The 27,048-nt window shown below is 39.6% G+C and overlaps 4 protein-coding genes across 6 annotated transcripts; 3 read left to right on the plus strand and 1 right to left on the minus strand.

Moving 5' to 3' along the window:
* The first annotated feature begins 820 nt into the window (after positions 1 to 820).
* On the plus strand, positions 821 to 3,221 carry LOC112166374 (patatin-like protein 7). The gene is made up of 2 exons (XM_024303215.2): positions 821 to 1,920; positions 2,542 to 3,221. The coding sequence occupies exons 1-2, from the start codon at positions 952 to 954 to the stop codon at positions 2,917 to 2,919; spliced, it is 1,347 nt and encodes a 448-aa protein (XP_024158983.1). The 5' UTR covers positions 821 to 951; the 3' UTR covers positions 2,920 to 3,221.
* Positions 3,222 to 7,568: 4,347 nt separating this feature from the next.
* LOC112167965 (RNA polymerase II subunit 5-mediating protein homolog) lies at positions 7,569 to 10,288 on the plus strand. The gene is made up of 6 exons (XM_024305073.2): positions 7,569 to 7,774; positions 7,859 to 7,917; positions 8,337 to 8,417; positions 9,222 to 9,311; positions 9,548 to 9,601; positions 9,732 to 10,288. The coding sequence occupies exons 1-6, from the start codon at positions 7,720 to 7,722 to the stop codon at positions 9,969 to 9,971; spliced, it is 579 nt and encodes a 192-aa protein (XP_024160841.1). The 5' UTR covers positions 7,569 to 7,719; the 3' UTR covers positions 9,972 to 10,288.
* On the minus strand, positions 10,152 to 11,382 carry LOC112167966 (acyl-coenzyme A thioesterase 13). 2 transcript variants are annotated; one of them, XM_024305075.2, is made up of 2 exons: positions 11,251 to 11,382; positions 10,152 to 10,818 (listed from the first exon to the last, which is right to left on the minus strand). In XM_024305075.2, exon 2 carries the CDS (start codon positions 10,791 to 10,793, stop codon positions 10,293 to 10,295), a length of 501 nt encoding a protein of 166 aa, XP_024160843.1. In that variant the 5' UTR covers positions 10,794 to 10,818; positions 11,251 to 11,382; the 3' UTR covers positions 10,152 to 10,292. The 2 variants fall into 2 exon arrangements, with proteins under 2 accessions (XP_024160843.1, XP_024160845.1); XM_024305077.2 differs by having other exon boundaries at positions 10,152 to 10,814; positions 11,251 to 11,319.
* A 4,447-nt stretch (positions 11,383 to 15,829) lies between these two features.
* On the plus strand, positions 15,830 to 24,552 carry LOC112202220 (probable LRR receptor-like serine/threonine-protein kinase At1g56130). 2 transcript variants are annotated; one of them, XM_024343165.2, is made up of 24 exons: positions 15,830 to 16,685; positions 16,779 to 16,962; positions 17,065 to 17,136; positions 17,342 to 17,413; positions 17,671 to 17,742; positions 17,989 to 18,060; positions 18,155 to 18,226; positions 18,322 to 18,393; positions 18,486 to 18,557; positions 18,638 to 18,709; positions 18,825 to 18,896; positions 18,975 to 19,046; positions 19,232 to 19,297; positions 19,390 to 19,452; positions 20,717 to 20,761; positions 20,916 to 20,974; positions 21,380 to 21,765; positions 21,874 to 22,069; positions 22,170 to 22,334; positions 22,587 to 22,705; positions 22,828 to 23,038; positions 23,256 to 23,487; positions 23,808 to 23,958; positions 24,039 to 24,552. In XM_024343165.2, the coding sequence occupies exons 1-24, from the start codon at positions 16,571 to 16,573 to the stop codon at positions 24,444 to 24,446; spliced, it is 3,120 nt and encodes a 1,039-aa protein (XP_024198933.1). In that variant the 5' UTR covers positions 15,830 to 16,570; the 3' UTR covers positions 24,447 to 24,552. The 2 variants fall into 2 exon arrangements, with proteins under 2 accessions (XP_024198933.1, XP_040362193.1); XM_040506259.1 differs by lacking the exon at positions 18,975 to 19,046.
* The last annotated feature ends 2,496 nt before the right edge of the window (positions 24,553 to 27,048 follow it).

Consider the following 27,048-nt stretch of genomic DNA (forward strand, 5'->3'; position numbering starts at 1 on the left):
GTAGCAGATTTGGTTGTTTGGTGAACCACGTTCTTCTTTTTTGCTGACTAATTAGTTTTTTAGATAAAATAAATGAAATTTGGTAGAAATTATTAAATTAAATGTCATGACACGTAAGATGCCAACTCAGACGCCATCCAACTCAGACGCCATGTCATTTAATATTGCTTTTTGGTATAACTTTTTGGTGTCTGTAGCAATGCTCCGTTCCTCAAACCTGTAGTCCCTAAAATTACACATGACAAGTAACATATAATTTGAGTTGCCTTTAAATCTCTATCTTATCTATGTGCATTGATGATGAGAAGGAAATTCCGAGATTAATTGTCAACTTCTGGTCCCGAATGTGAAATTAATTTTCTGCTCTCCCTTTCAGAGAGAGATGGAGCATGAGTTGAATTACAAATTCACCAGACCTAGGGTTGATCTTGACTCCCCTTTAGTCAACTGTCGAAAATAGTTTTACGGTTTTAAATCTTACAAAACGCCAAAGCCAAAACCCTCCCCCAACATTTCCTGCTACACAAATCCAAATTGATTTCAGAATATTTTTTTTAAACATTTTTGGCGCTATCCTACCTCTTTCTCCCACGCCCAACAGCATCTTTTCCTCTTTTCCCCCAATAAAAAAACCTCCCTTGGTCGCTTGGTAGCTCCCGCTTAAATGCTTAATCGCCCACCTAAGAATGTTCCACGATCCTCACCACAACATTCGTCTACATACATTTGCGAGTATTCCTACACGCCCTCACACGTGTGGCAAAACCACGACGCGTACCTCCTTCTTTCCACCCACCTATATAAAACCCTCATAGTGCTTCTCAACCCATCATCTTCATCAACAATCTTCTACTACAAAAAATTCAACTCTAAGCTCTCACCTACTACTAAACAAACCAAAGCTCTCCAGTACTTCTATTCGTACGGTTAAATCGCATTGAATTGAGTGCAATGGCGGCAGCAGCAGCGCTATCCACATCTCCACTGTTCAACATAGACTCGAACTCCGTCGACGTTGACAAGCTCAGCCACGAGATCTTCTCCATCCTCGAGAACAAGTTCCTTTTCGGTTACGACATTGATAACTCCAAAGACACTACTGCTACCACGCCTCTTCATCACATGAAGTCTAGCAAGCACATCACCGGCAAGGTCAGAATCTTAACCATCGACGGCGCCGGAGCCACCGACGGGGTTTTGGCAGCCAAGTCTCTCGTCCACCTCGAGTCCTGCATCCGCCGCAAGTCCGGCGACTCCACTGCCGCCGTTTCTGACTACTTTGATGTTGTTTCTGGCTCCGGCGTCGGCGGCATTCTCGCGGCTCTGCTCTTCACCAAGGCAGCCGACGGATCGGGCCGGCCGGTGTTCACTGCTCAGGAGGCACTCAACTTCCTTTTGGAAAACCGAAGTAAGATTTTCAAGTCGTCTACTGCAGGAATATTCCGGCGAGTTTTCCGGCCGGCGAAGGCGGAGAAGGAGAGGGAGAGGCTCTTCCGCAAGACGTTCGGCGATCAGCTGACGATGAAGGACACCCTTAAGTCGGTGTTGATTCCCTGCTACGACATGTCGTCCCGCGCGCCTTTTCTGTTTTCGCGCGCCGATGCTGTGGAGATGGACGGCTACGATTTCAAGATGAAGGACGTGTGCACCGCCACGTGCGCGCATCCGGCGGCGACGGGGGCCGTGGAGGTTAAGTCAATCGACGGGAGGACGAAGATCATGGCCGTCGACGGCGGAATTGCCATGAACAATCCGACGGCCGCGGCTATTACGCACGTTCTGAATAATAAGCAAGAGTTTCCGTTCTGTTCTGGTGTGGAGGATCTCTTGGTGGTGTCACTCGGAAATGGAGAGTCGGAGTTCGGAACCTTGTCGCCTTCTGGCTGCCTAAGAATCGCCGGCGAAGGAGCTTCAGACTTGGTAAGAATTCTTAATATGCCTTTTCTCTTGTATTTACTTTTACTGAATGTCAAAATTCAGGCTCGATGGAACTTTATAGTTCCAATTTTGCCTAGCCTATTGGAACTTGGCACACTGCCTTGAATACTTTGTGAGGGTACATTAGTGATTGAAGATTTTAGGTCGAATGAACAAATTGACTAACTGTTTGAATTGGATCCAAGAGTATGAACACATTTTGTACGTTCATATTACAATACATGTAAATTAATAGGATTTAACTGTAAAGTAAAAACTAGATATTACACTCAATTTTTTTTTTAAATTAAAAATGAATTGGCTTCAAACCTAAAAACTAAAAGGGAGAATAGGTGGGTAAGATACACTGTTTAATAGGGTTTGATTCTTGTACTCTTTATGTATGGTGGTTAGGGTGGGGGCATAATAAAAGTGGGTACCTAATTATAATTGCTCAAATTTCTTTCCATAACCTTTTTGTTAAAATAAACAAAGAGGTCCTTTTGTCCATAATTTGGTGCAATATTCTCCAACCATATTTGGCGCTCTATGAATTTAAAGTATGAATTTAAATTTTTCTTTATGAACAGGTATGCTAACCAATCATTACTTGTAAACTTGTAGGTTGATCAAGCTGTTTCAATGGCATTTGGGCAATCCCGGACCAGCAATTATGTTCGCGTGCAAGCCACCGGCATCATAGCCAAAAACCCTGCGCGCATGGACCACTCCAACAACAAGAGCAACACCAATACAGACATATTGGCTTTAACAGAGGAAATGTTGGCACAGAGAAACGTGGAGTCGATTTTATTCGAGGGGAAGAAAATGGTGGAGAGCACGAATTTGAAGAAGTTGGAGTTGTTCGCCGGAGAGGTGATCATGGAAGAAGAGAGGAGAAAGACCAGCATTTTGCCGACGGTGGCTTTGAAACAGATTTCGGGGTCGCCAGCCAGAACATCGTCTGCTACTACCTTATCGAGTCTGTCATCTTCGTGTTGATTGATTAATCTTTGATTTATTAAAAGTTAAAACCGAGTTTGTATGCAATTCGCAGCCGCTCGCGGTGGTGATTAAGGAAATCAGGCATCCGAGTCTGAGCTGCAAGAGTGCGTTTGAGCTATGTATACTTATGATAGAGTGGTGTGGGAGTGGTGTATAGGGAAAATTAGCTTGAGGGTAACTAGTAGTGCAGAGTAAAATCAAATTGAAGCTGGGAGAGGTTTCGATGTAGTATATGTTTTGATCCCTTCGATTGGGGTCCCTATTATATAATGTTACACATATTTCGTGATTGAACTTTAGCTTTGGCTTTTGGTAGATGGATGAGGCTAGTGCATATGTTTGATTTGAATATGGTATTTCTGCTAAACATTATGTAACACGGTTTGAAACTAAGTAAGGTATGAAAATGATTAAAGTCTTAGCTTTATGAGGAATGGCGGTTTTGTTGGGACGATTAAACTTTATTAGTTCAATGCTTTTCTTCAGTTGGGGTTAGGTTCTTGTCCAACCAATTTTATTTTATTTTGAAAGGAGTTTGAAACCCAGCTTAGTTGGGAGGGTCAGCCTCAAGCTCGATTCCATTTAATATTTTCTATCTTTCTTTTGATTGTAATAAAATAAATAGAGGGGTGGGCAACGGGTTTTAAACCACTTTCTTTTGGGTTAAGAAGTGGGACTTGTGCGTCATTGAATTTCTAAGTGTTAGACTCATTATGTATAATCTATTGTTTAAATAACAATATAAAAAAAATTAACGACCTTAATTTGTTTATTATTTTTTTTACTTGCTTTAATTTTCTCTTCTAAATCCCCAACTTGGGATGAACAAAGAAACCCAATCTTAAGTAACTAGACCATTTGCCCGTTACCCCTAAGTAAGTGGACCATTACCCTGAATTGTTATCCGTCACCCGTTCATCTCTAATCTCGTTATCCTAAACCCGTTTATTCCGTTATTCGTTACCCGTTCCCCATTCACAGTTACCCGTTCTTCGTTCCTAGTTCCCCGTTACCCATTCCAAATTCCCCGTTCCCCGTTAGCCAGATTCTAAACCCTAAACCCTAAAATATGCTTCTATGTAGGGCTCTATAGAAAAAGAAAAAAAAGAATTATGGATGTAAAACCAGAAACATAACTTTTATCTATAATGCAAAGAGTTGAATAATAGATACAGAAAAAAGCATAGTAGCACCAGACCAAAGATTGAAAAACAAAAAAACCAATCTTTTGACAGTTTCATACAAATAAGGATACAGAGCCCAGACCTAAGTAAATAGAGCATATTTGATTCCAGATTTTAATACAAAATTCCAAAATTCTCAATTTTTATAAAAAACTTACAGCAAAACGTACGTATGAAAAACCCTGAAATCCTGGTCTTCTTCTTGGTATTCACCAAGGTTGGTCGGACATTGATATTGAATGCGACTCTTCCATTCTGATTGTTGCACTCAATAGTGAGGAGAATGATTTCTCATAGGTAAGTTGGGTCCTAGATTGTAAGAATTATATGACTGCTTTTCAATCTGTTAGGCTTTGGCATATCTACCGTGAAGTAAATGGTGTTGCAAATAGGCTTGCTCACCTTGCTATTTTATTTTCCATTGATGATGTTTGGTTAGACTAGACTCCTGCTATTATTCAAGATGTTCTCTATAAGGATTACTGTCATGATTTTCCTATAGCTCGGGGTTATGATATTATGTCCCCTTGATGCAAAATTTAAGTATTAATATAATAAATAAAACTGGGCGTGGAGGCTGAGCCTCTCAGCTAAGCTGAGTTTCAAAACCCATTTCAAAAAGAAAAAGAAAAATCTTGAAATCCTAAACCGGATTTCAATTCGTTCTCAAACCTCTTCACTCAATAATCATGGCTGACGGTCCTTCTAGCTATTTCGACGATGCAAGACTCTAATCCCCAACCTAATAACCTCAATCTCAGATCCGCGTCTTTCATTTCCTCGACGGAATGGCTCCCTCCACCTCTACCCACACTCTCCTTACCCTCTTCGCCTTTGCAGCCGGTGGGTTGCTTGAGTCATTGCTCCGCTTCGCCAAGTCACAGGTGCTGAACAATCCAAGGATATAGCCATCGCTACCTAAGCTGAAGACTTTAGCTGCTTAGCAATTGGCGGCCTCCATGCTCCTCTTTACCACGTTACTACTCTAGCATGTAATGTTTTCTAATCTAAATGTATATTCTTTAACACTTAGTTTCAATTCCCGCAATAATTTGTAAATGTTCTTGTAAATACTAAAGTCCGATTTGATCTCTAATCCCTTTCAAATATTCATTGATAGGAAGTGGTTATGCCCTTGGTTGAACGCTGGTCTCTTAAGGGAGTAAAGGGACGTGGCTTCATAGAGTAGGAATTTGCAAAACTGGGGCTTGATCCTTGAATTTCTTTCCAATAGCGCACATGAGCAATTGTTGAATGGTTTCGAACTACCACCCATCTATAACCAGATGAATTAGATTGGTCTATTTTCATTCAATTTTATTGTTTTCTATGTTGGTAGTTATTTTTATCTTGCACACTTATCTATATTGCATCAAACAAAACTACCACGCAAATTTTGGTTGGTTCAAAATGGTGAGAAAAAGTAGGTTTTTGCCCAAAAGCTCAATATCAAATGGGGATGTTGTGACTTAACAAAAAGTAGACTTTTTCTCTCTCCTAGGGTTTTGCCCAAGCCAAGAAACTGATCGAGATCTGATTTGACATGGCGGCAGGAGCAGCGGCTGCTCATCTCGCTTTGGCGGAGGATGCTATTGTGAACCTAGCTGGGGGTGGGGAGGCAATCCACTACCCTTTTTTCTACATATACAGTCGTCTGCTCTCTCAAAAGAGAATGATGATCCCGTCGTTCTCGGCGGCGATCTCCTGTGTTTGGGGTTTGAAGGAGCGTGTTCTGATCCGTGAAGAGGAGGGAGGAGTTTTTGTCTTCCAATTCAAGTAGCAAGAGGCGAAGAACCACGTCCTTCATGGCGGACCTTGGTTTTACAGCAATTCTATGCTGATTTTGGCGGACTACCATGGAGTCCGTGATCTGGCAGAAGTGTCACTGCAATCGCTCGAGGTTTGGGTGGCTGTGAAGGGTATGTGCGTGGCTATGCGCAATGATCGTGCTCTTACCCTCATTGGAAATGCCTTGGGGCAATTTTTGAGGGCTGACCAGGCTGCAGTGCAAAGAAAGGACCCCGTGCAAAAGATCCGAGTGGTTCACAACGTCCGGCGTCGGATTTGGGCTCATCGTACTTATTCTTTTTTCGGCGGAGGTTGCTGTTGAGTTAGAATTCCAGTATGAGAAATGCCATGGTAATAGCAAGGAGTGCGGCTTCTTCGATCATGGTCTGGGCGTTTGTGATAAGGGGTTGGCGGCGGTGATGGCGACAGGGGCTGCTGATGATATTTTGTAGCTGTTGCCGACTGTTCCAGTAGTGGTTGCAGGATCGGCGTTGCCTGGAATTGGTTCGTCGGTGGAGTCTGGACAGGAGGTGGTGATCGGCGATGGATTGCTGTCTTTGGATGAGGCGGTACCAGCTGGGATAGGGTCGGAGTCTGCTAGCTCGCCTGTTTCTTCGGCGGAAAACCCTAGTTTGAAACTAGGGTTTCTGGCTGGGCTTGGGAGCAGTGGGCTGAACGGGCTTTTGGGCCCTACTACTAGTGGGCAGAGTGGAGACACAAGGGAGCCCATTAGTTTGGCAGGTGTATGACTGCTGAGGGAGATTGACAGTGTGATTGGCGTAAAACGCCCCAAACTTAGCTTGGAAATGGTACCATTAGAGGTGCAGCAGAAGAGTTTTGGTTTGGGGTTGGTGGATGTTCCGGTTACTGTTGTTGGGAAGGTGCCAAAGAAGAGGGGCCGTCCCCGAGGTCATCGTAACAAACCAAAGCCTGCCTCAACTTCGACAACTGTGGGTGTGGGTTTGGCGGAGAAGCTCGCTAGGGATACTCTTCCCCATCAGGGGTAGGGTAGGAGGTCCACATTGTCCTTCGAGGAAGCGCTTGCTGTTATGATTGCAAAGATGTACACCATGATGATCCTAGGCATTGATGCTTCTTGACAGTTGCTTTGCTCGGGGTCGTGTGGGTTTCTTTTTTGTTTTGTGTTTTGGTTTTGTTTTATCTAGTTTGGTTTTCTTAGTGTCTAATAAATGTTCTTACCTTTTCCTTTCCTTGGTCTAGCCAGATACTGGCTTGACGAGTGGCGATGTACACCATACTGGTCTTAGGCGTCCTTGCTAATCATGACAGTGGCTATGATTTAGGTTTGGGTAGGTGTGGGGCTTTTCCCTTTAGCTTTTCTTTAGTTTGTTTTTTAGACTTTTTTGTTTTGAGCTATTTTGTTATGAGCATCGAGTTGTATTATGAAGGATTTCTGAATTCTTCTAAGTTGACCGAGAGAGGTCGTTGATTTATTTTATAGAACCTGATTCCGTCTCTCTCAAAAAAAAAAAATTTTAAAAAAAATGGGGATGTTGTGACGGAATGGATTTGGGCTTTGACACTATTTCCTTTCTTAAGTCAAGTTACAATGTGAAGCCCAATTCAATTTACAACAGAAACAGAATACGCTCAGCCCAAAACTGAAACAAAATTCAAATCAAACTGAAACAAGAAGGAACCAAATTAGGTCGGTTCGGAAAAGAAAACGAATTTATTCGGTCGCCGACATACTCACTTTCATATATAGAAACTGAAATTCGATCCCAAAAAACCCGAAACTGAAAACAGATCAAGGAAGAAGAACAGGGTACCAGACAAAGCGGGCAGGAAGGGAGTTGAGGTTATGGCATTGCCGAAACAAGCTGGAACCAAGCGAAAACTGCATGCTGATGATAACGGTGAGGGCTTTAATCTGAAATTTGTCTACTTTTGTTAAATTTGGTTTGGTCTGATTGTGTGAATGAATTGTTTTCACGTTTCAGGTGGGTCAGAATCTGAAAGTGATGTCTCAGAAAGCCTCTCTGACATCGACGACGCCGAGGTATGACTATGATTAATGTAGTCCTTTTGCTGTTTTTATTGAATGGTGGGTCGCCCATTTTGGCTAGGTAGGTAGAAATGGCGAGCTGAGTTCAGTTTAGTTTAAATTTGATTGCCCTTGGAGTTTCTGTGGAAATATCATGGGTAAAGGTTTGTGCTTTTTGTCAATTGTCATGGTTATGGGAATTGATTAAGGGTTTGTGTTTGAAAATTAGAGGGAAGTGTATAATGAAAGACAAAAGCAGTCTACTCTTCAGGTTTCTACGAGATCGCTTGCGTCGTAGCTACTTAGGTATATTGCTTGGTCTGAACTTGCTTGTTGCTGTCATTGTTTTTTTTCTTAGAGATTTTGTAGATGAATGGTTCTTCAGCTTTATTATGTATGAAATCTTGACATAGGAGGGATTGTGTGATTTGTAGATTGCTCCATACCTTAACAACAAGAAGGAGACATTCTATAAAAGCATCATCTGGGAAGCGATGAACAGAGATTCTGCTAAGGTAATTCCCTTGTAACTCCATGAATCAATTTATGTATGTTTCTTAGGTCCTGTTCTCTCTTTTTTTTCGGTGGTTTCTTTTCACGTTTCTATGTATATTAGTCTATGTTTATACTTATTGAGTTCGACTAAATGAGAAATAATAATCTAGTAGTAATTGAATGTAACAACTCATTTGCTCTTTTGCTCAGTATGTTCACCTTTTGCCTATATTCTCATTTTCGTGATTGTGCAGATATTCGTCAATGACTATCTTGCTTTCCTTTTACATTTGGATGTCTCCAACTTGCTTGGCATCCTACCTGATTAAAAGCCTAATATTTGCTCTCACTTCTGTTTCTGGTTTGTCTAAGCTTTAGTCCCCAAAATCCTGAAGTATGAATCTTCTGTCTTTCAAGCAATCAACGTGTCTGTTGAACCTAATTTTTGAACCATATCTTATTCACAAGTTTGAACTTCTTCTGAGATCCTAGTCCCATTATGAATCTTAAAGCTCCACCAAATAAGTATGTTCATGTTTTTAATTACTGACAGTGATACGTATCCAAATTCTAATTTCATTTGAGTTTATATCTGCATGGCTAGCCATTCATGTGTGAATTGTCCTCTGAAGCATATGCTTGGAAGTGCTGACCAGCCTATTTGCAATTCTGTAAATTACTGCCTAGTTGTAAAATGTAATACTTGTTATGGTGCTGCATTTGATTTATTTTGTAGTTCTGCTCTTTACTATCTGGTCTTTGTTCAAAGAAAGACCTCCAGCATTGAGTTTATTGATTTCTATATACAATCGTCAATATGACAGGGAAAGAGCAGAAAACAAGCACGAAAACCCCAGAAAGCTGCTTCTCCAAACAAAGCAGTCAAAATTTCTACTGAGATGGATGATAGAAAGGTAAGTAAGGTGGCTAAAAGTTATTTGGTGCTTTCATATTTGTTTGTTGCAGTTTTAAGTTTCAAATTATGAACAGAAAAGTGGTCTTTTCTCCTTTGTGCAGCAAAATAGTCAAGTTTGATTAAATCTCAACAGTTGTGATAGATTATTCCCTGTCATACCTATTCCCTTTTTTTCCGATTAGGGTTGCATTTCCTCAGTTTTGGAGATACTAATGTGGCGTTTTGTTCATGCAGAGGCCAAGTTCAAAAATCAACTATGAGGCCTTGAGGAAATTAAATGAAGAGGATGTAAGTCTCTTTTTGCTGGCTTATATTTTCAATCAGTTACTCTCTTATGCAATTCTCATATCATATCGTCTCTACATCTTAATTGCATACCTAAATTTGCAACATCTAATATTTTCTTTGTAAAACTCAGGGTAACCATGCACCTGACTTTGAAGAAGGCAGCCATGGTGATATGCAGCACTCAAATGACAAATTCGACGGTGAAGCACAAAGTTTTAGAGGCAGTTATGACGATGAGTTGGATAATGAACATGCATATAGTGAAGATGCTGAAGGCAGACGAGGCTATGAAGACGAAGATACATATTTTCCAAATGATGGTTATAATGAATATGGCTGTGAGGATGAGTATTGTTTTGACGATTTCTGACACTGTGTTTGTAATGATTCAATGTTATATTTCTTTCATGGTTGAGTTGCATAATGCAATGACCTTAAAGCAATTTTCTCCTGTGCTTTTGATAAATTGTTGAGATGCATCGGGATTGTATCAGTCTAAAGAGAAACTCATTTGAGCATTGTTTCTATATTGAAGCATGAGAAAGAAAAATGAGCACAATTCTATAGGGGAACATTGTATTATTGATTCGAAGCTGTTTAATACAGAGCGAGGAGCAGTTTAAATGAACATTGCTTTCAGTTCAATTTACATACTGACTGAATTATGTATTGGCTCCAATTTCTAAGCTGCTCACAATTTGCTAGAGAGGGCAAGGTACTTGGTATGGCGGCCCTGAGCAATAATCTTCCCCGTCTTCTTCTTCCTGAACTCGACACTAACAACAGCAACAGCTTTCCCAACCCTCAAAGCCTTGGCCTCAATCTCCACTTCCTCCCCAGGATAAGCAGAATCCAAGTACGAAACATTGATCTCCACCGACACTCCAACAGTGGGAGCTCCAACAGTTAAGATTGCAGCTGACCCGACCAAATCCACAAGGGTTGCCGTAGCTCCACCATGCAGGAAACCGCCCCCGTTCAGCAATCGAGGGGGTACTTTGAAGGAGCAGACAATTGTGCCGCGTTCAATGCGATCCACTTGAATGCCTTTCATGATGAAAGGCTCAAAGAACTTTTCTGGCAGAGTATCCATGGAGGCTGCAGTTTTGCCTTCCTTCTCCAAGTACCTCCTTGCCGACCCCATATCTATTTGCACATGGTCTCCCTTGGTGGACTTGGTTTCTGTTGCCATTCAATTTTGGGGCTTTTCTTGCTGTCTGCAGAAGGACTTTGTCATTCACAGTCCCAAGTTCAACAAATACAACAATTCTCCATGTATATAAACCAGGTGTTCCAATCAAGAGCAGCAGAATTCAACTAAATCACCTATCTTTTTCTAATTAACTATGTCATTGCATTTCCTTCTCTCAAAACCTAAAACACGAAAATCATTCCTTTTCATTCCCAAACACACAATCAAGATAGAGCTTCTTAACCATAATCCCAAACAAAACATATTTAGCAAATACTGGCTAGAACTAAAACACCCGAGGCAATTTGTATGAAAACCCAGATCAAATCGCAAATTCCTCTCTTAATCCAAACCCAGTTCATCAATTCCCTTCAATCCAACAAAGTAAAAAAAAAAAAAAAGCTTTCATAAGCAGACAAAAACAATCAGGGAGGGGGAGAGATAGAGAGGTGTGAACCTTAGGGTCGTCAGTAGAGTCTTTCTCAGTCTGACTCGGCTTCGCGCGACTCTGGGAACTCTGCTGAGAAACGTGAGAGGTAAGAAATTTATTATACTGATAAACGTAACTAAATTAGTATTTTACTATTTTACAACTAAATAACGAAATTTGTCACATTCACATTTTTTAATAGAAATAAAAAATAAAAACAATTAATAACCCATCCTAATTTTTAGAGTAAGTTCACCCGTTGGCCAGGACACTGTTCATTCAATGCTTAATTAATTTATTTCTTATAAATGAAAAATATTTGATATAAATAATTAGTATTATTGAACATTTTGGAAAATAATTAGAATTATTGAACATTTGGGAAAATGAGAAAAAAAATTTGAAATTATTTTATATTTTCTAAATTTTTTACTAGTTTAAAATTACTCCTAAGTTTAGATAATTAAACCTGATGACAAAAGTAGGTCTGAAGCCAAAACCCTAGGCAAAACAGAAAGTGAGCAGCGCCTGTCCGGCGGCGCGCCCTCCGACGTCGTCGTCGGACGGGACAGAAGGGACTTAGTACCCGATTGTGAGAGGTCCAGTCGGAGAAGAGATTGCGGGGGATGACGGAGCAAACCAGATCGTTTGGCGTTGGCGGCAGGCAAGTGGGATCGGTATTGCTCTATCCGAGGGAGGAGCGCGGACGGCGGGGGGTGGTTCTGAGTTAGAGTGGCGGGCTCGGAGGTCTCTTGGCGGTGATAACCGGGTGGCGGCCAGGGCCGGTCTTGAGGTTTTTGATGCCCCGGGCAAAAAAAAATTTGGTGCCTAACTACCCATGTATATATATATATATATATATATTCATATGTAAAACAGTACAACTTTAAACGATAAACATTCGAGCACAGAACAATAAAACAAGGATTGCGATGTAGCAATTGTAAAGACGTATGCATCAACATATCAACCTGCAACTTCTGACTTCCAATTAATGCATCTAAAGACGCTATGTTTGTAGAGAAAGAGAGCAAAAAAAAAAAAAATAATAAAGAAAAAAAAAATTCCATTGTAGGGGAAAAAAAAGTCGATCTTCTAGTATTCAGTATAGATTGAACCTGTAATTAACTGATTAAGGATGTTGAAAGCTGCAAATTGAACATCAGCGGTGACAGTATAGTCGAGATTTTGAGATTACAGGCACAAAAATTTATAATAGTTGTTAGAATAATCAACAAATACCACAAAATGCCAGTAATAGAACTTATAATGTCCAAAATTTCAACGAATTTAAAAATTGAAGAACACCCACCATAAAAAATAATAATAATAATTTAAAGAACACCCAATTTAACTATACCTATTTTGATCGATTTCTATTGCAGCCTGAATCGATGGAATGCCAAAAATTGTGTCTGATCACTGTAGAAGAAGAGAAAAATATAGGAGAGACAGATTGAGAGGAGGTGACAGATGATGAAAATAAATTGCTTGATTGAATAACCATTGAAACCCCAATATTTCAAGAGAAATTTGTTTGATTTTAAAGTTTTAGAGAGAGTTAAGAGACTCTTGAAATTCGTCTTCTATAATTGTGTGTACAATTCTCAAAGTGAGGAGAAGAGAAAACCATTTCAAAGTGAGGAGAGGAGAAGAGAAGACACTGCGTTTGGGAACAAAGCAAATTTTTTTTTTTGTTTACCGTCGACATATACTATATATAATTTTATATATATATATATATAACCTTATTTAAAAAAAAAAAAAAATTGTGCCCCCCTCTCACTTGGGCCCTGGGCCGTCGCCAAGCTCGCCCTTGGGCAAGGCAGGCCCTGGTGGCGGCTTTGCTGGTTTCTTCGGGCATTCGATCCAGTCAGTTTGCTTCGATCGGATTCGGAAGGTTTGGGTTGGGTCTAGGGTGGGGTGGGGTGGCGCGCCTTACCTGAGTAGTGGGGATGATGGAAGGTTGGCGTCAAGGCGGTGGCGGCGGAGCTGCCGGTGGCGGGACGATGGGATCTGTCCTCCGCTCCTTCAGGGGTGATGGCTGGTTCGATATTGATCTGGTTTACGGCGGAAGGGAAGATGGTATGTTGCTGGCGGCAGTCAGTGTCCAGTGGTGGCGAGTGTTTCGGCGGTGGCGGACTGGGCCTTAATCTGAGTGTGGGCCCGGCCTGGGCCTGGTGGTATTTGGGTCTGGGTTTTTTGTTTTAATGCTATTTGTTTGTTTGTTTGGCAGTTGGTGTGTAGTCGGTAATAAGGCACTACTACGGATGTGGCAGCGACAATCTTCTCTTTCACAGTCTCGGGGTAGTTCCTGTTCTAGAGTTGGGTCAACAGCGGTGGCGAAAACGTCTGACTATAGACAATCATCCTTGGCCTTCTAGTGGGTCCTTCCTGTCTGGGATCGAGTTGGAGCAATGGCGATTTGGAGCAGTGGTGGATGGATGGTGTTGACAATAGGGTGGTGATGGTGTTTTCTTTAGTCCCAGGTCTGAATGTCTGGTAATTCTTTTGGTCGAGTTTAGGTCACAATGAGTGTTGGCTTGGTCGATTCAAAGCTGGTCAAGAAGACTCTGGTTGGTGAGTTTAGTGTCGACACAAGTGAGTTGTCCAGTTTAGAGTTCTTATTAGCTGGACGAGAGGTGAGCTGTGTCAAGGATTCACTGCTCCTGCGCTTTTTGTCTTTGTCATACAGTTGTAGTGCCAGTTTAGAGTCAGTCACTATAGAGTTCCAGTGTGAAGTCTAGAGGCCATTTCTGGTTAAGAGATGTCGCCTAAAACTCGTTGTAAGCAGTTCATTATTAATGAAGTTCTTCTTTGATAAAAAAAAAAAAAAAGTTTAGATAATTTAAAATTATGTGAAATTGGTGTTATGCATACACAGCCTCCATCAAATTTTAGACTCTATAATAAAGTACACGACGCGATAAATTTGTGAGATTTTTTAGAATTATAGAAAATTATTCAAAAAAAAAAAAGTTTTTATGTGCGATCTCAACTTTTCATTTCTTCGCCGCTTGATTTGAGCCGTCAATTTAAATAAAAGTTTTAGGGTATAAATTCCCCAAAGTTATGATCCGAGTCCTAGCAACAGAGACACAGTGACCTAACCGGATCCATGCTTTCGATTCCAACCACCTCAGGTCAATGGACTGGTGGTGTTTGAACCGTCTTGACAGCGTGGGATGAACCATGGCCTTGGTTTATTCATTCGACGATGAGAGGCGACGATATGGAGCTAAAAAATTCTTGTTTTCCAGCGGTTTTTTTTTGCAAATTTCCGGCAACTTCGGCCGAAAATCAATGGTGCATGAGGTAAGAAAAACGATCCATCTTGTCGTGCTATACTTAATTTTTTATTTTGGTGATGTATCAAAGATTTAGTGTTTTAGGTGCACATGGCCTCCCTGTCTTGCAGACGTCACCATGAATTTGTTTTCTGCCACGTTGAAGCCCTAGGCTCTTTGTGTCACCTTTTAGGGCAATTTTTTGCCCTTACACCAGACCCAGGTCATTGATAGGCTAAGCTGAAAAACATGGATGGAAGGCTGCAGGTCAAATTTGTTTCCTTTTTGAGGCAATTCGTTGTTGGAGCCATGACAATTCCTTTGGTGGTGGACTTGCTCTTATAAGATAAGCTTCAACCCACCATTCGAAATGGGTGTGTTACAGTGACCACTCTTGGGATATCGAATTATCGTTGATAACTCAATACTAGAAAGATTTATCTTTGGTGCAACACCCTTATTAGATGAATGAATTATGAAAGAGAGCCAAAGAAAAGAAATAAAGAAAACGTTAGACGTACAAAAACAGACAAATGTGAATAAATTCGGCTGGATTCCAATGAAAATTTTGGTTTATAGTCACTCATTCAACATATATCTGAAAGTCATTAGACTTTGCATTGTTTTCTACGACTGTTCAATTTGAACATGAATAGACATTGGTATATGTAATACCAGTGGTGTTCATCGTTAGTAATTAACCAAGAAAATTATGCTTAGATTTACATCCAACGGTGATTGAGTATAATTTTATTTCCTTGTAATACTCTACATATGATCCTGACGATTGTAATGAATAAAATTCTTTTTATTTTTCAAAAAAAAAAAAAATTATGAGTCAGACATTCACGTTCATTTAAGCTGAAAGGAAACATAATATTTGAGCCAATCTACTGCTCATAGTGTTCAAGTTAGATGACTATTGGTATCAGCCGGTCAGTAACTGATTAAGAAAATTATGCTCAATTACATTTAGATTTACATTTGAGGGTGGAAAAATAAAACAAATCAGCTTCAGAATATATCTTTCCACCGTTAGATTTACACTCAATGATTATTGAGCATAATTTCTTTAGTAAATAATTATTGATAATGTGCACACTATTGTAGAGGATATTAGCTGGTGTGGTGTTGATGGGGTCGGATTCAGGGCTCCAGGTTTTTGTTTTGGACAAAGCCCACTGGGCTCCAGGTAGACAAAAAATATCTAAATAAATTTGTGTATCCCATCATCACGTCACAGCTTACTAGAAGTGCAGGCGTTAGCCCATACAGGGCATTTTGTTTTTGTTTTTTTTCTTTCTTTCTTTTTCTGGTGGCAGAAGAAACCCAGAAACACGTGGAGCTGGTGCATGCACCCGAGCCAAAGCTCTACCTATCTTCCGATTGAGACGCGAGAAATCGCGTTTGAGACAAGTCACTGCAAGAACCAAGCCATGAAACCGATTTGAAAGGGAATAGAAGAAATCCGGGCAACAAGATCTGGAGATGAGAGATGGTGGGTAAAAGAAATTGATGGGTACGTTAGAGAAAATTTGGCGCTTAAGTTCAGAAAGAAAATTGGGGCCAGATGGAAGGACAAGGGAGGGAGACCAAAGGAGAAGAAATAAGAGGCAGAAGCCTCGGGGAAAATTAAAGTCTACAAGAGTCTACTCTACACTGGTGGGGAATAGTTAGGTGGCACTGGAATTATGGCATTGACAGTTAATGAGCCCAATATGCATCTTTCGATCGCAACTTGCAGACTCCTGTTCGAATCAGGAATTGACAGTTGAAGAAAAATCCAGCACTGTGGAAAAGACGAAGAAAAATCCAGCACTGTGGAAAAGACGCATTCAAGTCTCTGAATCCAGTTGGGGCTCTGCCGTTCGCCTATAATTCCAAGTCATCATGTGGACACTGCAAGTTCGAAATTGACAGCCACCCATCGTTGTATTGCAACCTCTGAATTTTGATGCTGACCCCGCCCCTACCTTTTTGTTTAAATGTAGCTAGCTAGCTAGCTGCTTCCTCTTCAAGAGTATGCACATGACTTCCTCTCAGTATCATCAAGCTTGAGGATGAAGCATTCTTCTCTTTCATTACTATGCTTCTGCCTAGGCTATCTGGGTAGTTTCTGGTTTCACGTTTCCATGGCTCAAAATGCTACTAATGCTACTACGGACCCATCTGAAGGTAGTATTCAACTATATATCTTCTTTGCTTCTGGTTCAGTCAATAAAAGTGACCAACTTAATTCGAGCCTTAATATGTGTGTATATTTTTCAGTGTCGGCTTTGAACTCAATCTTCCAACAGTGGGGAGCACAGTCGGTGGCGCTGTGGAATATCAGTGGAGAGCCATGCAGTGGATCAGCCATCAATGGAACTGCATTTGAGAGCACTCCTAATAACCCTGCCATTACATGTGATTGTACCTTTGACAATAGTACCACCTGCCATATTACCCAACTGTATGTTATCTACTGTGCCAAATCACTCTCTAGCTAGTGAAGTATATACTGTACCCTTAGCTTGATGCACCTGAAATCTTCGATCTTTTTCTTTCTTTTCAGGAGAGTTTATGCTCTAGACAAAACAGGAGGGTTTCCAGAAGAGCTTCTGGCTTTGAAATATCTGAAGTTTTTGTATGAGTTCTAATTTTCATTTCCTTCTTTGGTTTTTGTTTATTCAAAAGTGACACTTGCATATATATATATATATATATATATATATATATATATATATATAAACATGAAGGCTTTTTACTTACCTCTGTAAATTGTCACATGTGTTCATGATACTGAGAGTTTAAGAGTTGGTAATTATATCTTTGTTTTAATTTTTTTGTAGGAAAATAGATCAGAACTTTTTCACAGGCCCCTTACCCGCATGGATTGGCAATATGTCTGCATTGACGCTGTTGTAAGTTGTCAAAAGCCATCTGTTTTCAGTTTAGTACATCCTTGTTAACTGTCTAGCGCTGCTGCTTCTTTCTTCCACCCTTGTTCATTTTCTTTCCTCAGTGAGTTCTGCTGCTTCCTTTTAGATAAGCTAGGTAGCCTTCTAATCATGGCACAGCGATTCTCCTGCTTCACCAATTTTGCTGATTTAAGACCATCCCAGTATTTCCTGGATTATAAAGGATATGCTACAGTCTTTACTTTGATAATTTGTTTCAGGTCAATTGCCCACAATGCATTCTCTGGGCCGATCCCCAAGGAACTTGGAAATCTGAAGGACCTAAATACGCTGTAAGACATTAATAACAGTACTGTAGAAAAATGAGAAACTCTGATAAAAGTATGCATTAGATCTCAAGGGCAAATAAACTCTCTCTCGCTAGTTAGTTAACAGACTCACTCCTCCTTTCACACATAAAATACATGCCTGTGTTTGTACAGACACATGCCGACACATTAGTTATACCGAGATCACTTCTGATAATAATCACTTTCGAGTAATTTGATACCTACCTATGTATCATGAGTTACATGCAGGTCCTTTGGATCAAATAATTTCTCTGGAACACTCCCTCCAGAACTTGGTAATCTAATCAAGCTCCAGCAACTGTAAGTTTTTGTTTACTTAATTGAAGTTTATAACGTGGGGAGAACGATTATTTGGATGACTAAGAAAGGTGTACCATCTACGTGATTTTTTCAGTTACATAGACAGCTGTGGACTTACTGGTGAAATTCCTTCAACATTTGCTAACCTTCGTAACATGCAAGTCCTGTAAGGATGTCTCTAATATTATTGTGTTCTAAAAGTTATATTTTGCCAGTACTTTAAGATTATGAGCTCACCATAGTTATAATTTGTGATTTTAGTTGGGCATCAGGCACTCCTTTCTCTGGAAAGATACCTGATTTCATTGGGAATTGGACGAAGCTAAACTCACTGTAAGTATATAAAACTTTGATTTTGTGAAGTTTAGGTAAACAGACCAGACCAGCATGGCTGAGATTATCAAGCCCTTTAAATGTTATTTTAGGAGACTTCAAGGAAACTCTTTAGAAGGCCAAATACCAACCAATTTTTCTCAGTTGACCTCATTGAATTCCCTGTAAGTAGAAATGCTTAATACATTCTCTCTCTCTCTCTCTCTGGACTAGCTCCAGTTATGTATGTATTTTAATGATGTAGGCGAATCAGTGATATATACAATGGGAGCTCCTCTCTTGGTTTCATAAAAAATTTGAAGAACTTGACTGATTTGTAAGTTGACTTGCTTGTCCATTCAACATTGAAATCAAACTTCTTCCTTTTCTAATTGAAATCTAAGTCCATTTACTGGAGCATTTTTTGTATTCGTTCTAATTTTGTGGTGCAGAGTTCTACGAAATGCATTGATTACTGGTAGCCTACCTTCTGATATTGCAGAATATCCAAGATTACAGATACTGTACGTTCTTACGACATAGAAAAGAATATGAATTACTTTTCTTTCATTTTTCCTCTGAACTCATCATTCATGTTTCAGGGATTTGAGTTTCAACAATTTGACAGGCCAACTCCCAAATGGCTTGTTTAACATGAGTTCTCTTACATACTTGTAATAACACCTGCCTTCATTATTATAATTTTCTTGCCATAGCATGATTTAAGTTATTAAATTTATAACCTTCTCCAATCCAAGCTGTCCTTTACCACCTAAATCCAAGGTGTATGGGCAGTCATTCATCTGACCTTTTTCTTGTTCCTTTTTGGGGTTCCTTGCACTATCACTTGAATGACCAGATTTCTGGGGAACAATAGTCTGTCTGGATCACTTCCTAACCAAAAGACCAGTATACTTCAGAACGTGTATGTCCTAAACTCCTAATGTTACAGTAATCTATTTTGATAATATTGACTGGAAACTCAATTTCTCACTCTCTAGTTTTATATATCTGCAGAGACTTGTCTTACAACTATTTATCAGGGAGTCTTCCTCCATGGGTAACCTCAACAGCGCAACTGTATGTCTCTTTTAAACATTTCATCTCTCTCTCTCTGTCTCTCTCAGTCTCTCTCTCTCTCTCTCAACCTATATTAGTTCCCTGAATTTCTGTTTCAGAGCTTCTTGCCTTGTATCATAATAACACACGAATTAATCTTGAGAAATAGTAATAATGTGTATGAAAGTTGATTTATAATCAGAAGGGATTGAGTTCTAGTGTAGTAAATATGCACCTTTTACCCAGAACCTTGTTTCTCTTTATAGGCTTATGACTGTGCAAACAATAATAGGATGATGATGCAAAATATCACAGCAGAAAACCACAGCACACGAACACAGAATTTTATAGAGGTTCGACAAAAACTTTGTCTACGTCCTCTGTGTGATCTCTCTTGAGAATCACTAGCACTATGGAGAATAACAACTTGATTACAAGTACTTATTGAAATCCCTATGCTAATCCCCAACCCCTTTGCTAGATCTCTCTATCACCCTTGGCTCTCCCTGCCCCTGTGTTTATATGTAGCTGAGAACTCTCTGAGATCTCTCTTTGATCTCTGCTCTAATCTGAGGACACATTATATGAGCTCCCTGCAGCCCTATTTATAGATTATAGGTGCTGGTTACAAACATATCACATTAGGATTCCTAAAACTATTAGAACAAGGAAAGAGAGCTAGCTTTCCTATTCCTAACTAGAATAGAACTTACTTTCCAGGTCTAAATCAATAGGAATAACTCTTCCTATTCCAAAACCCATTAGGATACTAGAAGAATTCCTGTGCGCACTAATCTTCATTTACCCATCTGGTTTTGCCTTGAATCCTAATCAACTTAGGCATATCAACGAGCCAAATTCACAACATATAGAGCTGAACATGAAACTTTCATTTAATTTCTCTGTGTTTGCCTTGGCCTACTGGTACCTACCTACTTCAGATGAAAAGATTATTAAATCTACATACAACGAACACATGGCAGTGCAAGTGCATGGGCAGAACGGTTAACTAGTAGTGTATGTAGAAGTATCATTTGCCAGAATCATATCCATAGGGTAGCACTCCGAAAGTCTCCCTTTAATTACTAAATTTATACAGGCATGAAAAATCTAAGGTTGGTTGCCAATGGAAATATTCTGGGCAATAACTTCTCTATGGTTGATTCTTTGCTACTGAAACCTATTGCCCTGCCACTCATTTTGTTATATTTCTCTTATTCTTGCATTCTGATAGGCACTATCAAAGATTAGCATATGTGACTGGTTAATCAACTTATGTGCGCAGGAACTTAGTGGTGAACAACTTCACCTTTGACAGTTCAAACACAAAGTAAGTTGAGGTTTCTCTTACTCTTCTATTGACAACTAGTACTAGTATCAATGAGAAGTAAAACTATTGATATCACACTTTTGTATATTAATAAATTCTTTCATTATATGTTTCTATCCTGGATTTGCATGTAACAATGTTTCTGTCTTTGCAGTCTTCCTGGGTTGAATTGCCTTCAGAGAAATTTTCCATGCAATAGAAATGCCCCACGATGTAATCTGCTTTTTATATTCAACTAATGATCATAAGTATATAACTTGATGCTATTTCATGCTACATAAAAATGCATAGGTCCTGATTAGATATCTGTGTGTGAATATATAAATACACACACATGCTTGAGTGTGGGTGTAAAGGAATGTCTTGATAAGAAACTTAAAGCTATGAAAAAGAAGCAGGACAGGCCTTTTATTCTGATAAGAGTGACTCAAATTAGATATCGTAAAGTGAGGTACCAGCATGAGTCTGCTAAACTATATTGCAACAAATTGTATCAGCTAATAGGGAAATATTGAGTAAGCAAAAATGGTTAGCAAAATGTGATTCAAAAACATTAGTGTGAGTTTTTGAGTTTGTTTTCCTTGATCATGACATCTGCTATTTCATCAAATTTTACAGATGCAAATTTTTCAATCAAGTGTGGTGGACAAGAACTTAGAGGAAGTGATGGTATATTGTATGAGGCAGAAAACTCAACTCTTGGCCCAGCTACATTTAGTGTAACCAGTACAGAGAAATGGGCGGTAAGCAATGCGGGTTTGTTTGCTGACAGAAAGAATCCAGACTATGTGGTGAATACCCTGGCACAAGTCACTGGGACAGATGTGACCCCAGAGCTTTTCCAGACCTCAAGATTGTCTCCCGGATCGCTGAGGTACTTCGGCCTGGGTCTGGAGAATGGGCCTTATACTGTAACATTGCAATTTGCAGAAACTGTTTTTTTAGATCGTACCTTACAAACATGGAAAAGTCTTGGTCGGCGCCTATTTGATATCTACATTCAGGTAACATTACTAGGAAAGAAAAATGTTTAAGATATTTGAACTGAAGACAACCTCAGCAATGATTCTCAACAGACTAGAGTATTAACTAGCTCCTCATTTTCTTTCTAGGGGGATCTAAAATGGAAGGACTTTGACATCTCGAAGGAGGCAGGTGGAGTTTTCAGAGCTGTTGCTAGAAACTTCAATGTTAATGTGTCAGAAAATTATCTTGACATTCATCTGTTCTGGGCTGGTAAGGGGACCTGCTGCATACCCGAACAAGGTGATTATGGCCCTCTAATATCAGCAGTTAAAGTTGTTCCAGGTACACTATTATGTCTAGTTCTAAATATTTGATATGAATGTTTTAGAGTTAGTATCAGCTGCTAATTGACACTGATAAAAAATTATATTTTATTGGTCAGAATTTACTCCAACTGTTTCTGGGATTCCACCAACTACTCCTGGAAAGAAGAGCAAGACAGGACTAATAGTTGGTATTGCAGTTCCTCTTGGAGTTGTGGGCTTGCTGTTAATATTTTCAGTTCTATATTTGAGGAGGAAAAAAGCAGAAAAATATGACGATGAAGGTAATAAGATATTTATGTGGTATCGTAACTAACTTGCTCCTGGTTGTTCTACCACTTAAGGTCTTTTGTATCATTCAATCAGTTTTGCATGTGGTTCTGGCCTTCTAGGTCGTTTCTGATGTTTGAGAAACATGGGACCTTGATATGTAGTGCAGAGAAAATACTTCTTATGCATTGTGAGACTAGCAGTGATTTGCAATAGCATCTATATATGGTTTCTAAATTATTGTTCTCTCTTGTTTGAATATGCAGACCTTCTAGCACTAGAGAACAGACCAAATACTTTCAGTTATTCCGAGTTGAAAGAAGCAACAGCATATTTTAATCCTTCAAATAAGCTAGGAGAGGGAGGATATGGCCCTGTTTACAAGGTAAAACCTACTTGAATCGATCATTATCATATATTTGAAGTTTTGAACTAGTGATTTTCAGTTTTTACAGCAAAAGAAAAGAGAGAAGCCCTCTGATGTCATTAAGGTGTATTATTGTATAGGGTACACTTTCCGATGGGAGGGTAGTGGCTGTGAAGCAACTTTCAGTGGCATCTCACCAAGGGAAGAGTCAATTTGGTGCAGAAATTGCTACTATATCTGCAGTGCAACATCGCAATCTAGTGAAATTGTATGGATGCTGTATCGAAGGAAGCCAGCGAATTTTGGTTTATGAATATCTTGAAAACAAGAGCCTTGATCAAGCACTTTTTGGTATGAAGTAATGAATCTATTTTCTACGTACCATACCATCTACATCTTGGTTACACACTTAATACTCCACAGTTGCAAGTGCTTGAAAATTTTATCCAACATTTTTGTTAAATGACTTAAATCTAAACTCTGTGTTCTTTGTGACAGTATCCGAGTGCTATTCCACGTATAACAGCTTTTCATTGGATATGTAGTCATTAATGTAGTAATGTTTCAGGAACAAATGACCTGCACCTTGACTGGCTTACACGCTTCAATATAATGTTGGGAACAGCAAGAGGACTTGCTTATCTTCATGAGGAGTCAAGCCCAAGGATTGTGCATAGAGATGTCAAAGCCAGTAATATTTTGCTCGACACAGAACTCTGCCCAAAAATATCAGATTTTGGATTAGCAAAGCTATATGATGATGACAAAACCCATATCAGTACCCGAGTTGCAGGGACAATGTGAGCACTGATCTATTATTTTTCTAGTCACTTACTGGCATTGCATATATTATGTACTTGAAACTTTTTTATGCTTTATATGTAGTTGATAGCTTGCTGATCACTTGGAAGACTGCTTTTGTGAAATCTACTATGCAGTCTTTAGAATGTTACTGAATTCATGTCGTTACAGCATATGTTATTCCCATTATTGATACGTTTACCATTCACACCGAGTTATATTGTTAATGAATTTCAGATTCTTGCATATATTGGTAGGTAGATCAGGGCTTGGATATGACCCAATCAACATTCAGTAACCCAACTTGATTATCTTGTAGAGGCTATTTGGCACCAGAGTATGCAATGCGTGGACATCTGACCGAAAAGGCTGATGTTTTCAGTTTTGGGGTTGTTGTTTTGGAGATTCTCAGCGGAAGACCAAATGCTGACAGTGATTTGGATGCTGGAAAGACTTATCTCCTTGAATGGGTGAGAAACCAATCTAACCACTCTTGCTTCAGCATTGTTGTGAAAACTAAATTACTTTAACTGTGCCATAATGTTTTCAGGCTTGGACTCTGCATGAAAATAACAAGACTTTGGAGTTGGTGGATCCCAGATTGACAGATTTTGATGATCAAGAAGCCATTAGGTTCATAAAAGTAGCTTTCCAATGCACACAGGGACCGCCAATGACGCGGCCATCTATGTCACGCGTGGTTGGGATGCTTTCTGGAGATATTGAAGTAGGCAGTACTGTCATGTCAAAGCCAAGTTATTTGACAGATTGGGACTATAAAGATGTAACAACAAGTAGCTTTTTGATTGATCGCGATACACCATCAACTGATAGTAAGAGTGAGCTCAACCTTCAGCCCGGCAGCACAACTGGTGCTAGCACCGATATTGACCTTTATCCATCTCATGTGGAAGTTAATCGATCAATGGTCACCGACATTATAAGAGAAGGAAGGTAAGAACTAAGAAGTACCCTGTCTTGAACGTTGTCACTCTTCCTACTGTAGTGTGCCTTTCTGTCTCTAGTTTCTTGGCACTAGACCAATGGATCGGAGATTTTACGTATATGAGATATAATATATTTATGTTTACTTACTTTTCGTAAATAAGTTAATTTATAAGAGAAACAACTTCACATTTATTACTATGAATTCATAATATTACAGATCTTGGATGGTTATACTGTATCAACGAGTCTTGGCTTATGTGATATAGATCTTCGATGGTTTTCACAATCATATCTGTAGAATCGATACTCTTATTAGGACTGAATTCAAGTAATAGAGGACTCATGAACTTTCATATATATATATATATATATATACACGGAGGCGTTCCGAAGAGGACGTCCGCACTTTCGTTAAAGTGCGGACGGCGCTGCTGCAGCTCGGCTCGGGGAGCGACGGAGCGGCGAGGGTTGCCGGAAGGACGCCAGGGGTCGGGCGGAGCCGTCTGCAGTAGGTGGAGTCACCGGCGACGTCATTGGAGGGCTGCCCAGAAAACCTGCAGTTGCAGGTCGGGTTGCTGCCCAGAACCTGCAACCCCGACCTCCTCCGACCGTGAACACTGCCCAGAACAGTCCAAGATGCCTCCGGCCTCCCTCCTGCAAGCCGTGCGCCGCCGCCTGGAACGCCTCCGCTGCATCGCCGTCCGCACTTTAGCGAAGTGCGGACGTCCGCTTCAGAACGGGCCTCTATATATATATATATATATATATATATATATATATATATATATATATATATATATATATAGAGGGCCCTTTCACTAGGGATCCTTTTTTGTGGTTTTTCTAGGGATAGGGCATTAGACCAGCTTTTTTATTACATCTCGGCATCTCAACGGTTCAGCTTTTAGTTCGTAATGTGTAGATCATTTCTGCAAATTTTCAGCCAAATAGGTGATTGTTAAGGTATCAAACTAGATTAAATCAATGGACGAACCAAATCTGTCAAACTTGAACCGTTCATACTTATAATCTTAAATCGCCATTTTAAATGTCTTAACGATAATCAATTTGGCTGAAAATTTGTAGAAGTGATCTACATATTAGGACCTAAAAACTGAACGGTTAAGATGCAAAAATATGATCGAAAAGTTGGACTAATACTATATCCCTAGAAAAGACAAAAAAAAAGAGAATCTCTTACTAGAAGGGCCATATATATATATCCAGAGCGAGGCTTCGCTTTGAAATTTCAGAGTGAGGTTAGGGTTTAGGGTCACTTTTTGGTCTCATATCCACATCTCGACCGTTCAGTTTTTAGGTACTAATGTATAGATCATCTTTGCAAAATTTCAACCAAATTGATGATCTTTAAGGTATCTAACTCACTTAAACCAGTGGACGAACTGAACCTGTCCAACCTAAACCGTACTAGCTTTAAGAAAGTTATCAATGCCTTAATGACCATCAATTTGGTTGAAATTTTGTAGAGATGATCTATACATTAGTAGCTAAAAACTGAACGATCGAGATGTGGAAATGCGACCGAAATGTGACCCTAAACCCTAACCTCGCTTTAGATAGGATTTGATACACACACACACATACACACAGATTTTATCTAGAGCGGAGCTCCGCTTTGAAATTAAAGTGTGAAGTTTGAGTTTTGGGTCACTTTTCGGTCACATATCCACATTTCGACCATTCAGTTTTTAGGTATTAGTGTATATATCATCTCTGCAAATTTTCAGTGTATATATCATCTCTGCAAATTTTCAGTCAAATTGATGATCGTTAAGGTACCTAACTCACTTAAACCAATGGACGGACTGAATCTGTCAACCTGAACCATACTAGCTTGAAGACAGTTATTAATGCCTTAACGATCATCATTTTGGCTGAAAATTTACAGAGATGATCTATACACTAGTACCTAAAAACTGAATGGTTGAGATGTGGATGTGTGACAGAAAAGTGACCCAAAACTCGAACTTCACACGTTAATTTCAAAGCGGAGCTCCGCTTTGGATATGATCTGTATATATATATGATCCTATGTTGAAGGAAATCGACTTTTGTGTGCTTAATCAAACTAGGAGTAGTTCTTTGATTGTAATAGCAGAAAGTTCTAGAATTCATAGTCCTATTCAGAATAGTTTTCCTTGTATAATTAGAACATGTACTTTTACTCCCTATATATAAGGCTCCTATTCTCAATAATGAAATACACAATTCTCTCATCAATCTATCTCAAATCTCTCGTTCTTAAACATCTTATACTTGTTTTTCTGATTATTGTTGGCCTACGTACTGTCACAATCCCATTAATGTTTTTGATGCATGTCTTTAATTCAGAACCTTGTGTGCTATGGGATTAGAGGGGCTATCTTAGTAAAAACTAGAATTCTCATTAGTGCTAGTAATATATAAACACCAAATCACGAAGGGTACTTTCACCGCAAAACATACATATATCAAGAGAATACAAATTTGACAGGTATGGGAAAAAATCTGACCACTCATTCAATGATGTCCATAAACAATTTCTTTGTCGATTACGGCTCCATTACGGCTGGTAATATCTATATGAACTTATAGGCAAACTGAAAACCCTA

The sequence above is a fragment of the Rosa chinensis genome, chromosome 5, assembly GCF_002994745.2.
Source record: "Rosa chinensis cultivar Old Blush chromosome 5, RchiOBHm-V2, whole genome shotgun sequence".
Taxonomy (NCBI): domain Eukaryota; kingdom Viridiplantae; phylum Streptophyta; class Magnoliopsida; order Rosales; family Rosaceae; genus Rosa; species Rosa chinensis.

What these genes read in the sequence shown, in the direction of transcription:
- LOC112166374 (XM_024303215.2), top strand. Translation starts at nt 952, where the DNA reads ATGGCGGCAGCAGCAGCGCTATCCACATCTCCACTGTTCAACATAGAC. An exon ending in GCGAAGGAGCTTCAGACTTG is followed by an intron (nt 1,921 to 2,541) that starts GTAAGAATTCTT and finishes GTAAACTTGTAG; the next exon opens with GTTGATCAAGCTGTTTCAAT.
- LOC112167965 (XM_024305073.2), top strand. Translation starts at nt 7,720, where the DNA reads ATGGCATTGCCGAAACAAGCTGGAACCAAGCGAAAACTGCATGCTGAT. An exon ending in TGAACAGAGATTCTGCTAAG is followed by an intron (nt 8,418 to 9,221) that starts GTAATTCCCTTG and finishes TCAATATGACAG; the next exon opens with GGAAAGAGCAGAAAACAAGC. An exon ending in CTGAGATGGATGATAGAAAG is followed by an intron (nt 9,312 to 9,547) that starts GTAAGTAAGGTG and finishes TTGTTCATGCAG; the next exon opens with AGGCCAAGTTCAAAAATCAA.
- LOC112202220 (XM_024343165.2), top strand. Translation starts at nt 16,571, where the DNA reads ATGAAGCATTCTTCTCTTTCATTACTATGCTTCTGCCTAGGCTATCTG. An exon ending in AGCAGTTAAAGTTGTTCCAG is followed by an intron (nt 22,070 to 22,169) that starts GTACACTATTAT and finishes TTTATTGGTCAG; the next exon opens with AATTTACTCCAACTGTTTCT. An exon ending in CCTTGATCAAGCACTTTTTG is followed by an intron (nt 23,039 to 23,255) that starts GTATGAAGTAAT and finishes GTAATGTTTCAG; the next exon opens with GAACAAATGACCTGCACCTT.
- LOC112167966 (XM_024305075.2), bottom strand. Translation starts at nt 10,793, where the DNA reads ATGGCAACAGAAACCAAGTCCACCAAGGGAGACCATGTGCAAATAGAT.